The sequence below is a fragment of the Echiichthys vipera genome (assembly GCF_963691815.1).
Source record: "Echiichthys vipera genome assembly, chromosome: 17".
Classification (NCBI taxonomy): domain Eukaryota; kingdom Metazoa; phylum Chordata; class Actinopteri; order Perciformes; family Trachinidae; genus Echiichthys; species Echiichthys vipera.
Genome location: NC_139842.1, coordinates 7,926,702 through 7,940,869, shown reverse-complemented (window position 1 = coordinate 7,940,869; position 14,168 = coordinate 7,926,702). Strand labels below are relative to the sequence as shown.

The 14,168-nt window shown below is 41.2% G+C and overlaps 1 protein-coding gene across 1 annotated transcript in view; it reads left to right on the top strand.

The window, feature by feature from the left end:
* The first annotated feature begins 855 nt into the window (after window positions 1–855).
* The window catches only part of ciita (class II, major histocompatibility complex, transactivator), an 18,213-nt gene continuing 4,900 nt past the window's right edge, over window positions 856–14,168 (top strand). Inside the window, exons 1-13 of the mRNA XM_083930964.1 lie at window positions 856–927; window positions 4,844–4,906; window positions 6,666–6,713; window positions 6,846–6,917; window positions 7,427–7,525; window positions 7,739–7,804; window positions 8,405–8,446; window positions 9,645–9,851; window positions 11,264–11,314; window positions 11,551–11,664; window positions 11,767–11,826; window positions 11,944–12,161; window positions 12,626–13,956. Of these exons, the coding sequence (XP_083787090.1) occupies window positions 4,852–4,906; window positions 6,666–6,713; window positions 6,846–6,917; window positions 7,427–7,525; window positions 7,739–7,804; window positions 8,405–8,446; window positions 9,645–9,851; window positions 11,264–11,314; window positions 11,551–11,664; window positions 11,767–11,826; window positions 11,944–12,161; window positions 12,626–13,956 (2,363 nt within the window). The 5' untranslated portion in view covers window positions 856–927; window positions 4,844–4,851. The remainder of the gene's footprint in view (window positions 928–4,843; window positions 4,907–6,665; window positions 6,714–6,845; window positions 6,918–7,426; window positions 7,526–7,738; window positions 7,805–8,404; window positions 8,447–9,644; window positions 9,852–11,263; window positions 11,315–11,550; window positions 11,665–11,766; window positions 11,827–11,943; window positions 12,162–12,625; window positions 13,957–14,168) is intronic.

Below are 14,168 nucleotides of genomic sequence, written 5' to 3'. Positions count from 1 at the left end.
ATATAGTCATAATAATCCCAATAGATAACCGAGGCTTAATTCAAAATAAAATGAAAGTACTAACAGTGTAGTGATAACTAATCTGTGTCAGAACATGTACAAACTGTGACTTTTCAGCAGTGGTGGAACAAGTAAATAAATAATTACAGTAATATCCAAAACTTTTGGATTTTTTTTTTTTTTGGGGGGGGGGTGGACTGATTACTGCTGGGTAGTTTAACCCATAATAATACATCATTATTTATTAGGTGTTTTATATGTTGTAGAGTTGCTGTAATGTTCTAAATATGCAAAGAAACTAAGGTTTTTCAATTATTGTAGTGTAGTAAAAAGTACAATATTTTAGTGAAAGTATATAGTGACACTCAAAATCGCGCTTTATATAATAAATACTAAATATATTTATGAACCTCAGCTTCTGACTCAGTTTTGTATGGTCTGTCTGATTTGTATCTAATTTTAATCAGTAACACCTGTTTTTTTCAGCACGTGGTTAATGTGACAATGTACAGTGGGTTATTTAGGTTTTAGCTTTTACTGCGCTCCTTCACATCACATACCCACTAACAGCCTCTGTGTTCAACTGGTCATTTAAGGAGTGATGAGGGGCGTTTAGAAAAAGATGTTTTCTTGTTTTTTAACTAAGATTTAAACCGAAACTGCTGCTCGTTCCAGAAACAATCTGCCGTGTGTCCTCATGTCTGGCACCAGCTTGGCTTCTCTGGATGCGCGCATTGTCGAAGTGAAAGTAAAACGGTTAGACCTTGCAGGTTGTGCGCACTGACTGGAGTTATTGTATAGGTCATCTGAGGATATATGCAGCGTTTGATGTGCAGACACACACACCTCCTTTGAGTTTATCGTACAGGGAATACGCAGCAGGAGTAAAGCCGACTTGAGCATCACCCAGTGTGGCCGGCCCGACAGGTAAATGTTATGCTGGCGCAAATGGGCGCGTTTATCCAAAGTGCGCAAGCAAGATCAGGAATATATGTGGCGCGGGGATATCAATGTAGCTATCTAATGATTTTGAATGTTGCTGAATTATGGACAGTGTTGACGTTTAATATTTTAACTTCATTATTTAATCAGCATTAAGACAATTCCGTTTCTAAAATTGCTTTTAGCTATCTGCTATTATCGGCCTTTAAATAACCTTAATTATGCCCCCCTCCCCCCAAAAATCTAGACTATCAGTTTGATACAGGCTTCTTTTAGCAGTGATGTTTTGTACGAATAAATGCTCCACCATGCAAGCCACCATAAAAGGCGAGGACACTCCATTACGCACGTGGAATGTGGCTCTATCCGAAGCGCAAACTGTTAGTAAATGAGATGAGAGGTTATTGTCAGAGGACGTTTGTTTAAAACTGGGTATTTGGGGGGACTTCCAGAGTATGAAAAGAAAGTGATTTCATTTCACACTGCTTTGGCAACACCAATCAAAAGCCTGCACCATAGGCGGTGACGTGCGTGAGCGCATGGGGGTTTTGTGTGAACTTTTAGTACCAACAATTTTCACTCATTCAACATTTAGCAACATTTAATATTTTCCCTTTGTTTTGTTTTTTTTCGCAACTTTTCTCGTGATCATGTGGATTTTTTTGTTGATGTCGTTGCTGTGACAGAGCATGCGACATGTTGCTGGATGGACATGAAGAGTTCCTCATAGCTGCGGCCCTTTTGTTTTGCTGTTATCAGGTGAAATGTTACTTCCACAGCCATTTATTTTAAAATGGCTCAAAATAGCCGGAGCAACCACTGTATTAGCTTCGACTTTAACTTCCAGTACACTACAGGTGCAGCCAATATGATCGGTGTAACAGGAAACTCTAAGATTTATTGGTTCACAGTTGATGTTGCGGGTCTGTGTTTTGGCTGTCAGTCAGAGTTGTGATGAATTTTGTGGTGTGTGTGTGTGTGTGTGTGTGTGTGTGTGTGTGTGTGTGTGTGTGTGTGTGTGTGTGTGTGTGTGTGTGTGTGTGTGTGTGTGTGTTGAACTTTAAAAATTGTGTGGCCTGATGCTCGTTGCTAATCTTTTTTTTTCTTCTTTTTTTTACATTTTTCCTCCAGTGGAGTCTCTAGTGGTCCTAGTTCGGTGGTCCATACTGAGAGTTTAGAAGGCCTCCCAGTGGATAGTAATAGAGAATACCAAACATTAAGCTAACAGTCAGACACTGATGAAATAACTCCTAGACAGATAGAAAAGTTGCCAGTAAAATCCAGGTGTTCCCCATGCAGTGCATGTTTAACACCTCAAATGTCATCTGAAAAGGACCAGATCAGAGCCATCTTCTTCTGGGTCAACTTTTTTATTTCTGATCCCTTAGCTCCAAAAACAAGGAACTGTCTATCTGCCAATTCTGGAAATGTCCTGACATCCTGACTTTGTAGTCTTTGAGACAACCCTCACTGTTGTTTTGTCTACCCAGAAAAACCTAATCTCTTTAAACAGATATCTGCATATGAATGCAGGAAGTGTAGGCAATGGGACAAGATGCTGATATCGGAAGTGTTCTAATTTCCCTTTGTAGTTTGTTTTTAGTTTGAGTGGTATTGATCGATCAGGTTTTTAGATTGCATAGCGTGGGGAGCAAAAGAGACAAAATGCTTTGGCCAAAAGGCAACCTTTGAACCCATCTGCTATCATCTGATGACCATTTTGCTTTCTATTTGCTTGATTTATGTATTAATTTGCACTCATATGCAGAATCATTCTTGACAAACACTTGCTACTTGTGCAACAATCCGGTTGTAAACGTTGTCTCCCAACTCCAACTCCATCTCATTGCTGCCAGTCTGCTATCCAAGTTTCAAAGTTCATTGTATACAGTGTGAGCCTCATACAAAAAAAGGGTGTGTCAGATCCGTATCAGAACTCAACAGTCATTGAAAACTTAGGGAGTATCTGAGAAGTCTGACTGAAACCGTCCAAGTCATAACACAGCCACAGAAAAGTGCTATCAACTGAGTCACAAAGCTACCCCTACCTTTTTTCACTAGCTTTGCATGCCAAGAGGGTTATCAATAGATGGTAAATCACAAGAAGTAGAGAGATGACAGAAAAATGCAAGAGAGAGAGAGAGAGAGAGAGAGAGAGAGAGAGAGAGATACAGTTCAGACTCAAACCAAGGAGGTAGAAGTCTCATTGCCAGACCTTGCTGGCTTGTTTGTATTTCTTTATACATGACCTTGCAAAATACATAGCGGAGATAGCAGAAGGGGAGGAGAATGCTGGTCGAAATAGGCAGCCATTGACAGGCTTTATCCCAACAGTCAGAAGGATGTTGCCGTTCATGATAGGCATCTAAAGCCCTCAGCCATGGGGGCATCCCTCTAATTGCTACTTTTAAACAATCTGTATGACTTAGTATAGGATAGTTAACTTAAAAAAAAAAAAAGTTATAAACATAAGGTAATTGTAAAACAGCCTATTTAACTGTGTTGTGATTGGCAATCCCCCTTTGAGTCTCATCTCATCTTCATCCGCTTATCCGGGGTCGGGTCGCGGGGGCAGCAGCTTTAGCAGGGGACCCCAAACTTCCCTTTCCCGGGCCACATTAACCAGCTCTAACTGGGGGATCCCGAGGCGTTCCCAGGCCAGTGTGGAGATATAATCTCTCCACCTGGTCCTGGGTCTTCCCCCGACCTATGGTCATGAAAGCTGGGTCATGACCGAAAGAACGAGGTCGCGGGTACAAGCGGGCGAAATGGGTTTTCCCAGGAGGGTGGCTGGAGTCTCCCTTAGAGATAGGGTGAGAAGTTCAGCCATCCGTGAGGAACTCGGAGTAGAGCCGCTGCTCCTTTGTGTTGAAAGGAGCCAGTTGAGGTGGTTCAGGATCATCTAGTAAGGATGCCCCCTGGGCGCCTCCCTAGGGAGGTGTTCCAGGCACATCCATCTGGGAGGAGGCCTCGGGGAAGACCCAGGATCCCTTTGAGTACATGTAAATAATATATAATGGCCTCAGTGTTAAGGTTTGAACGAGAACTGGACCCAAATGGACGACTAAGACAACAAAGAACAGTTCAATAACAACTTAATGTTAATAGTGCAACACAAGAGCAAGCGGAAGGGGTGATGTGTAGTCCTGGGATCCAAAGTGGTACATGGAGTCACCAGTGTGAGTGGGGGTGTGAGGAGAAGCATTAGCTACACAAGCTAAACACAGAGACAATGGAGCAAACACTAGGCAGCAGAGACTCACACTACCACGTAGAACTGCTGATACAATCTGGCAAAGAGTAGGAGGGAATCCAGAGGCTTTATGGAGGGTTGATTGATTGGATACACCTGGAGCTGCCTGTGGAAAGGATCCCATGCACACAAAGAACAGACAGGGGGGAGACACACAAGGAATAATACAGACAGGGAATGACAACACACACAAAAGGGAGAAGGATGGGCTGCCATGAGGGGAGTGTGAGTGAATCATGGCACTCAGACCTGCTCTTAAGATTAGATTAGCAAACTTTATTAATACTACTTTGCCACCGCTTAAAACACATACATCCACTTGACAAACACTACATACAGTTCCATTGCACAGCTGTTTCGACATGATTAGATCATTTAGACATTATATACGACAGTGTACTCAACACAAGAGAATAGCAGCAGAGAAATTGATAAAAACATGAATAAATAAATATACACCGCCGTACGTTCGTTTGATAAATGAGGGCCATTGGGAGCCACTGGTAATCAATGCATACAGGTTCAGAGATCTCAATCAGTTCAATACAATACAGAGGTAACTTCAACGTAGCATGCTTTTTTTTTTTTTATGCATCAATATCCTTATTTCTTAATTTTTCTTGACTTTTTTTATGTGTTTGTTATCAGGTACTAAGATGCAGGAAGTGGACCAAGACCCGTTTATCTGTCCTTACTTGGGAGATCTACCAGGTTAGTATTTTTTTTCAAGTTAAATAACCTGTCTAGACTGTAGAAGCGAGCTCAGAATGGTCCAACATGAATCAACACACTTATTACATGGACAGCTACCACCTTTATACCATTGTTTCTAAAATATGTAGCAGACCATGTTAATCCCAATAACCTACTAAATGAAACAAAACAAACAAAAAAAAGTGCAAAATATCCTAATGGAGTATTAAAGGTGACACATCATGCTCATATTCAGGTTTGTACTCGTATTTTGAGTTTCTAGTATAACATATTTACATGCTTTAATGTTCAAAAAAACATTTTTCTCATACTGTCTATGGAAATATATAACAATTAGAAAAATGCTCCATTTTAGCACCTGTCTTTTTCCCTCTTTCCCAAAAAAGCCCGGTCTCCTCTGATTGGTCAGGGATTCCAGGTCTTTCGCATCTGTACTTCAGCATCTCTGCGCCATCATTGTTGGGGCAAATGACTGTAACAGCACTGTAGCAGCACTTTCTAAATATATAGTATAGTTGTGACATCACAACTTTGATGGCTGGCTAGTTTAAAGGCACAGTTTCTGAATACGGGCTGAATATGGATTTAAAAAAGTCATAGAAATCACCCTTTTTATGATATGGGACCTTTTAGGGACTGTAGTACAAACAGCATTCAACACAACAATAGACATTTTGTATACACTGGTTCTAATGGATTAAACTAATTTACCGTTCAGAAAATGTTGACAGGTAGTGTTCTCTACCTCTGATTACCCACAATACCAATGTGAAAGGTTAAAGCTGCTGAGTCAGGTTCATAGATGAAAAGTAGCCCAGATATCCTGTAAGGGTATAATTAGGGGGAAGTAGCAGGTGGACCTCAAGCTCGTTCTGCTCTTCCTGGTTCTCGTGTAGGAGGAGGTGGCCAAACTCTGTGAACTGTTGCAGCCCTTTTGTCTTGATTTATCTCATCTCATCTCATCTCATCTTCATCCGCTTATCCGGGGTCGGGTCGTGGGGGCAGCAGTTTTAGCAGGGGACCCCAAACTTCCCTTTCCCGGGCCACATTAACCAGCTCTAACTGGGGGATCCCGAGGCGTTCCCAGGCCAGTGTGGAGATATAATCTCTCCACCTAGTCCTGCGCCTAACCCTTACTAGATGCCCGAACCACCTCAACTGGCTCCTTTCAACGCTAAGGAGCAGCGGCTCTACTCCGAGTTCCTCACGGATGGCTGAACTTCTCACCCTATCTCTAAAGGAGACTCCAGCCACCCTCCTGAGAAAACCCATTTCGGCCGCTTGTACCCGCGACCTCGTTCTTTCGGTCATGACCCAGCTTTCATGACCATAGGTGATGGTAGGAACGAAGATTGACCGGTAGGTCGAGAGCTTTGCCTTCCAGCTCAGCTCTCTTTTCGTCACAACGGTGCGGTAGAGCGACTGCAACACCGCCCCCGCTGCTCCGATTCTCCGGCCAAACTCACGCTCCATCGTCCCCTCACTCGTGAACATGATCCCGAGGTACTTGAACTCCTTCACTTGGGGTAAAACTGATGAAATATTACTGCTATTGACACACACAAAAATCCTGCAGTCCAGTACAACTCAAAAACATGCAGAATTTAGGGACGCAGCCCCAGAAACAGACATGCACGCCCAATGAATTGTGGAATGTAAATGGTTCATTGGCAAATATTGAATGGCATATCAATTAGAAAACCGTGTTGTCTGATAATGCTTATTATTTGTTTTCTTTTTTTGTTTTGTTTTTTAGATGATTTATCTGAATACTTGAATGATGATTACCTGGGAGAGTTTGTGGGTAAGTCGCAACCAAACATCCACATGCATATTCATTCATACACTGAATAATGGATCAGATGACTTTCACATAAACACAAATAGTATAAGTATGAATGCAAAGATGATCTTTTGTCTATTTCCCTCTATGCAGTTCCTTACCTGGAAAAAGATGTGCTCTTTGATGATCCGTGGTTGAACTGTGAGGAGGAAATCCGCACCTGCAGTAAGGAACACTTTTCATTTTGCAGCTGTGTAAGCATCACAGGCAATACATGAGAGTGAAGGAGGAAAATAAAAGGTCTAAAACAAAGATGTTCATACAGTGGGCAGTGGATCAATCATTTATAGACAGACGGACAAAACTTGTAGATTAAGAATTTTATTTAGATACAGTGTGTTATATATTAGTCCATGCATACATTATATATAACAAAATAGTTCCTTGTTTGGTAGAAAAACAATGCTGTATACCATTTTTGCATTTTTATCACCTTCGATAATGTATATGCCCAGTTTGTGGAGAAGAGAAGGGTTATAAATTCAACATTTTTCTATATATTGGGTTTTATATATATATATGTATACATTTCCATGTTGTTTACCCTGTCAATCACTTCCTTTTTCAAGTCTTGATTTTCAGTTCACTATTGAAATGTGTGACCATCCTGTTCTGGTTACAGTGTGTGTTAGCTGCTTCACTGACTCTTTTACTTCCTCTTTCATGCACTTAAGGTGATCTTCCCATGCCAGAAGAGCTGCCCAGCACAGACAGCCACCAGCAGGAAGAGAAGGACAAAATAACAAGTAAAACCAATAACAGGAGGAAAAGAGGTAGATAACCAGCCACTGATTAGAACCTACCAATCACAGCTCAATGTCTGCTCAGTTGTGTGAAAACAGGTGGTTTTAACATAACAGAGCAGACCTGTTTGTCATATAAAACTTAATAAATGGATTTCAGTCACAACATTCTGCAATCCTGAACTAATGTACCAGTTTTAATGAGGCATGGCAATGTGTTCTTTTTGTATTCCTCCTCTCCAGCTCTCCGGTCACAACAGTGCACTGATGAGAACACACCATCTAGGCCAAAACGGCAAAGAGCAGCAGGTGACCTACCCAGGCTGTCTGTTTGGTTACTCTCTGTTAACTATTTATGATGTGGCTTCAAATGTGGGACACTCTGAAATATATAACCTGCACAGTGTCATGTCAGCCATCAGCCCATCTCGTGGCTAATGTTTTATTATTATGCAAACCATGCAGCTGATTTAGGGATTTGAATAAACCCTTGGTTTAGTTCAAATCAATATGTTAGGGAAATAATGAAGCATTAATGTTTTTCTGTGTTACATCATTGTCATGAGATGATGCAATGCAGATTTTTCTAATGAAGCTGTGCTTAGACTTCATCAACATGCAACAGTAACGTAACGAGGAAAACATAGCGTAAAGCAGTGAATGGAAAGCAATGGCTGCCTGAAACAACAGGAAAACATTCATAAAAAATATAAAATATACTGCATGCATAAGCAGGGTCAGCAGAAATGCTAAGATGCTAACATGATTTGTATTCTAAAACTTGCTAACACATTGGAACCGGTGTGTTCCTTTAGATCATTCTGGTGGTACTGGGCTTCTGTTATAGCTGTCTTCATGTGAGGTTAGGCTAAGAACCATGTTGTAATGTTGGTTCTTCAACTCTTACAGGTCGAACAAAAACCAAAGTGGCACAGGCTGAGGTCACTAAAGGTAAGTTTCTAATGTCCCTGCCCACTAAAGATCGGACTTCGGATAGACGTGCAGATGGTAGAACAGGTTTGTCAATGTTCGGAGGGTTAGTGGTTCAATCCCTGCCTCGTGTCATGATAATTGTGTCGTTGGGCAAGACACTTTACCCACCTTGTCTGAATGCTGTATGTTTGAGGTGGTGGTCGGAGGGGCCGTATGTATTGAATGGTGGACATAAGCAGCCTAGAGAAGTGCAATGTTATTATTATTATTATTTTAGAAGTATTCTAAAATTAGTCATAATTAAATGTTGAAAAGACGTCCACAAACAACCAAATTTGGACTATAAATAGCCCTTACACGGTCCCAAGAACGTCAACAATGGACGTTTGGTAAACATCAAAAAGAAACGTCACCTGCCGTTAAAAAACAACACCTTCAGTGGACCGAAATTGGATGTTCAAAAATCACATATAAAATACGTCACTCTGACGTCATATTGCGCAGTGGGTGCTATAAACTGATATAAATCTTAGGGCAACAGATAGACCCTGTAGTTTGAAAAAAAATCGATTAAACATTTAAATCGACAGTTAGAAAAAAATAATCTTTCTTGAAGGTGGAAATCTGCAGTAATTCACGTTACTGTCATGGGATGAGAAAGGATCAATATTGCTGCCAATATATTAATCAGTGACATACTAAATATCAGCTACTGTATCACGCTGCACAGAAATATGCTAATTTAATATGTTGCATGCAGTTGTAACTTTAAAGAGAATATTTTAAACAGAGCAAATGGGTTAAAGGGATGTTAGTTATGCTTGACCCGGTTCATGGCATTGGCATAAAACAGGAAGTCTAATTTTGAAGTTGTCAAATATGTAGTCACGTTGATGAACCAAAAGAAGAACTCTCACCTCAATCAACTTCCTCCAGATTAGTTTGCTTTTTAGGTATCCCATTTAGTTCTCTGTATGATGAAAACTTTTGTCATTCTGGATGAGTTGTCTATAGTTACGTGTTGTACTGCTCTATTGTTGAGCAATAAACTTTCATTTTGAAGCCTTTCAAGTATGCTAAAATAAAAGTCTCAGCCATACCACTGATTTAGGAATCTAAACTATCAGCTTGTTTTCCTGGTCCAACCTCTGTTTTTGATACGTTCAAGGTCTGTTGGCAAAGAAAGATAAGGATGTTGTCTCTGCTTCTTTCGCAGGCACTGACACAGGATCAGAGCTGAGTTCAGCACAGGCAGTGGGCCTCTCACCCACTCCACCGAGAATCCTTCACCTCCATCCCTCTGTTCAGTTTATCACCATCCCCGACAATCCAGCATATCAGGTTGTTCGGACATTGAGGCTCTCCCCTCCAATTATTAGACTTCCAACCCCCAATACAGCTGCTACACCTACTTACATATTCGGTGAGTAAATACATACATACATACATACATACATACAATGTTGATTGATCAGAGGAAATGAAGATTGAGTTGATATTAAGTTTTAATTGCCCTGAAAAAAGTAGTGAGCAGAATTATTGAGCAGTAACCAATGTGTCAGAAGAGAAGAAACAATGGACTCTGGTCTGGCCATTTCATTGTGTCAATATTCTTAGCTTCAAGGAACTGCTTCACCCTTTTTGCAGTGTGACAGGGGCAGTGTCTTTCATGAAAATTGCAGCTGATTGGGAGACAATTGCAGTAAAGGTATTGCATGTTGCCAAAGGAGGTTAGCATAAAACTTTGCATTCACCCTGCCATGTAGCTGTACAAGAGGCCCAACTCCTGCTGCAGAAAACATCCCCCAAACCATGACATGATATTGCTAAAGAAGTCAGTTAAATTGTGTCCAGATCTAAATCCCATAGAGAATCTCTGTAAAATCCTTGGCAACAAAGTAATGGCTAAGAAACCCACTACAGTTACAGAACTGTGGAAGAGACTGAAGAAGAATGGCCCAAGATCAAACCAGAGCAGTGTGAGGAACTAGTGATGTCCTGTGGGCGCAGATGTGCTGAAGTAATTCAAAGCAGTGGCCTCTACACTTCCTGTTCATTTTTAAATCCTATAGCCCGAAGAAAACATTGTTTAAATCTTCTCTTCTGACACAATGGTTACTATTCTCTAAATTTGCTCACTGCTTTTTCACAAAAATAAAGGTTTTTGTTGAAGTGTCTTGGTTTTTTAAAGACATGCTAGTACAGCAGTGGTATAGCCACAGCTGCTATTTTATCAAATTCTGAACAATAAAAAATAAAAGTATTTAAGAATTAATCAAGTATTATTATTTCTTAATTTTCTGTAATTTTGATCACCAGTGTAGATACTGTTTCCGCTCTTAGTCCTATTGGATACTATGCTTCATTGCTAGAAAGACTGAAGTCTCCCAGGGCTCAGTCCTAGGTCTTCTTTTTTTTGCAGCCCTGATCCTTCCCCCAAAAGGATTTGAAAATATCTGACTTTGGCAACTGCTAATGTTTGTATGAAAAAAGGACACTACCACTGACAGCAATACATACCAATCTGCTTGAAGTTATTACAATGACTACAGAAATGAAATATAAGACCGGAACACTGTGATACGGCTGCAGGGTGGCAGTTGTATGTCCATGTTTTTGTTTTCATATTTTCTTTTACATTTTGTTTCTATCTATTTAATTTGTGTCTCACTGTTATAAATATATGATAAATAACAATTTTGCTATTTAATGTATTCAATGCATGTAAAGTAGTTTGTGTATGAAATGTGTTTAACATATTAACTGGCTTTGTCCCCTCATGTATGTCTTTTTATTACAGTAGTAACAGTACTCTAACCCCTATTTCTAATACAGTTCCTGCTGCCTCACCACATTTCAAACACCAAGGGCATCCCCTCTCCCCGAGTGAGTAAAATTCTCTTTAATCTGCGATGTGCATGTATATACTGTATGTGTGTGTCTGCCTGCCAGCCTCTACTTCATATGCATGTATGCAGTGATCTCATTCTGGTAGGGTTATGAAGGTTATGGTAACATTTACAATTTAACTTTACCCATTTAAGCAGCAACATGGAAACCTCTCTACCAACTGCTGTATGTGTGAATGCAGGCTCTTCATTGTGCTTTTCTTGTGTGTGTAGCGGACAGTGCCGTAGTGCCAGTCCAAATGAGTTCATCCCCACCAGGATCTCTGTCAGACACTGCTAGCAAAGCCCAGTCCCGCTCTTGTGCCTCAACCCTCTCTCCCAAGAATGGTGAGTACCAATCTCAGTCTAATTTCTTTCTCCTTGTGTGTAAATCACCTTTTATAGTTAATGCCATGTAACAAATATATCTTTGACATGTTGCATTTTCAGAGATGTCTACATGTAAGAAATCACCTCTGCCTCAGTCTCCCACTGTCCTTGATATTCCACGTGAGTTAACACATGCTTTAATTCCTCTCTTCTGCTTTGAAGTTACATTTCTTGAGAGTACAAATCCTTTTTTTGTGGGGAAGCAGGTTTAAATCCAGTTGTATTTCTTTTTTTCAGAGGTTGTAAAGGACTACATTCAGGCTGCCAAAGGACACATCAGTCATGCCTGCCAGGATATGGAGTCAGGCATTAGCCTGACTTCTCATTATGTAGATTTGCAAGTGAGCCAGAAAGAGATTCTTCGATCTGGAAAAAACACAATCAAAGTTCTGGACAAGGAGCTAGCCATCATGGGAGATACAGATCGTCAAAAAAGCTTGTTGAGGCAGAGTCAGGTAACAGTTTCACTATAACTTGATAGAAAACAGTTAACATCTAGTGCTTTATGAACACAGCCAAATTCAATGCTATGAAGTATGAGTAGGCTATTTGGATTGGTTTATATGACTAGTAGTCTGACTCACTGGATGTACTGTTGGGATACAGGGCATTCTCCTTCCCTTCCGTTATTTCCACTATCTATTTTGCAAAGGGCACTGTCGCTGCATCTGGGGCTTAGTGCCGCCAAAGAAGATTGTGATTGGAATAAAGCGATACAAACAAGCCAGAAGGTTTTTTTCCTCTATCCCAGAGTGTTAACACGTGCAGCGACATTTTTCTCCAGTGCTGCCACAGCAACAGCACTGTGGCGATAGGTCTGGCAATGCGATACCATACAACTAGTTAAACAGGTCAAAACTTTGCTGAAATCACTAGCTGCAATTCACTTGTATTTATATGTTTTTCTTGTTCCACTCAGATCTTTGAAGGCTCAAATGAAGACAAACCCAAACGCTACATATTGCTACTGGGCAATGCTTGCATGGGAAAAACCACCCTGATCAGGAAACTGTGCCTTGACTGGTCCAGAGACTGCATCCCACAGTTTGACTTTGTCTTCCTTTTAGATGGCAAAGCCCTCTCTTTAACTAAGGCGGCCTATAGCCTTCAGACCCTCCTATTAAACCTCTCCTCATTTGCTCCCTTCTGCATGGACCCTGAGGCAGTGTATGCTCAAATCCTTGCAGCTCCTAAACGTGTGCTAATCATTTTTGATGGGTTTGGCGACTTACGGGACTATGAAATGCTTCTCCAGACTCCAGAAAAAGACTTGATTCCATCATTGCAGAAAGACAGCAAAGCACAGACCTACACGGTAAAGCAGTTATACTCTGCCATCCTTCAGAGGGTCCTCCTTCCAGGCTGCACTCTTCTGCTCTCTTCTCGACCAAGAGGCACTGCCAGCCAGCTGCTCCGGCGGACAGACAGCCTTTTGGAGGTGTGTGGCTTTACCCCCATGGACGTAGAGACGTATTTGTCCCAGTACTTCACTGATCCCGACCACAGAGCATCTGCTTTGGACTGCTTAAAAAACTGCAGCTATCTACGTCTTCTCTGCTGGAACCCTGGATTATGTCGGATGGTCTGCTTGGTTTTAGAGCAGTGCAAAAATTTGGAGGTCCTACCGAGGACTTTAACCGGGCTCTGCCATCAAGTGCTTCATCTGAAAATGGAAAAGGACAGTCACTCACAGGCTGAAACCCGATCAGAAATATGTGTGCAATCATTAGAGGAAACCCAGGCACAAATCTCAAGTAGTTCTTTAGTGAAGAGACGTAACAAAAGCACGCAGATGAAGTCTCGCACTCCCACCCAAAGAGCAAGGGCGTCCAAACAACAGGAGAAAGAGGAAGATGAAACTGATGGAGAGGAAATGAAGAGTGTTGGCAGAGAAGTAGATAGAACAGAAGAGAAAAAGTTGCTGTCCGAGCTGAGTTCTTTGGCCTGGGAGGGGGTCAAAACGAACTCCTCTATCCTTCCCACAGTACGGATCATATCTGCCAAACTCAAGGGGTTTGGAAACAGGACAGGGCTCTTCTCTTCTTTCCACCAGAGGACAGGGCCGGTTGTCTCAAATGGTGAGAGAGGGGGAGGAGGAAGAGAGCACAGAGAAGAAAAGGGGACAGGAGAGAATGAAAAAGAAAGGAGGACGGACACTGAGAACACCAATGCCAGTGATGACCACATCCTGTTGTGGGCCAACCCTTTCCTTCAGAGTTACCTGGCAGGAATCCATTTGTCTCTGTCAAGGTAACATTTTCTTGATTCATCAGAAGAATATACTCTTATTCAACGTTTCCATTGGAGATATGTATTTATATGGATTAAAAAAAAATAAAGGTGTACTACTTAAGATTTTCATCTATTTAATTGTCTTTTAAAGCAATGCTTAGAGGCCCTTGCTTTCAATTTTCAAACATTTCTGACATTTTGTCACTTTTTTTGTAATCTTAATATGCTCC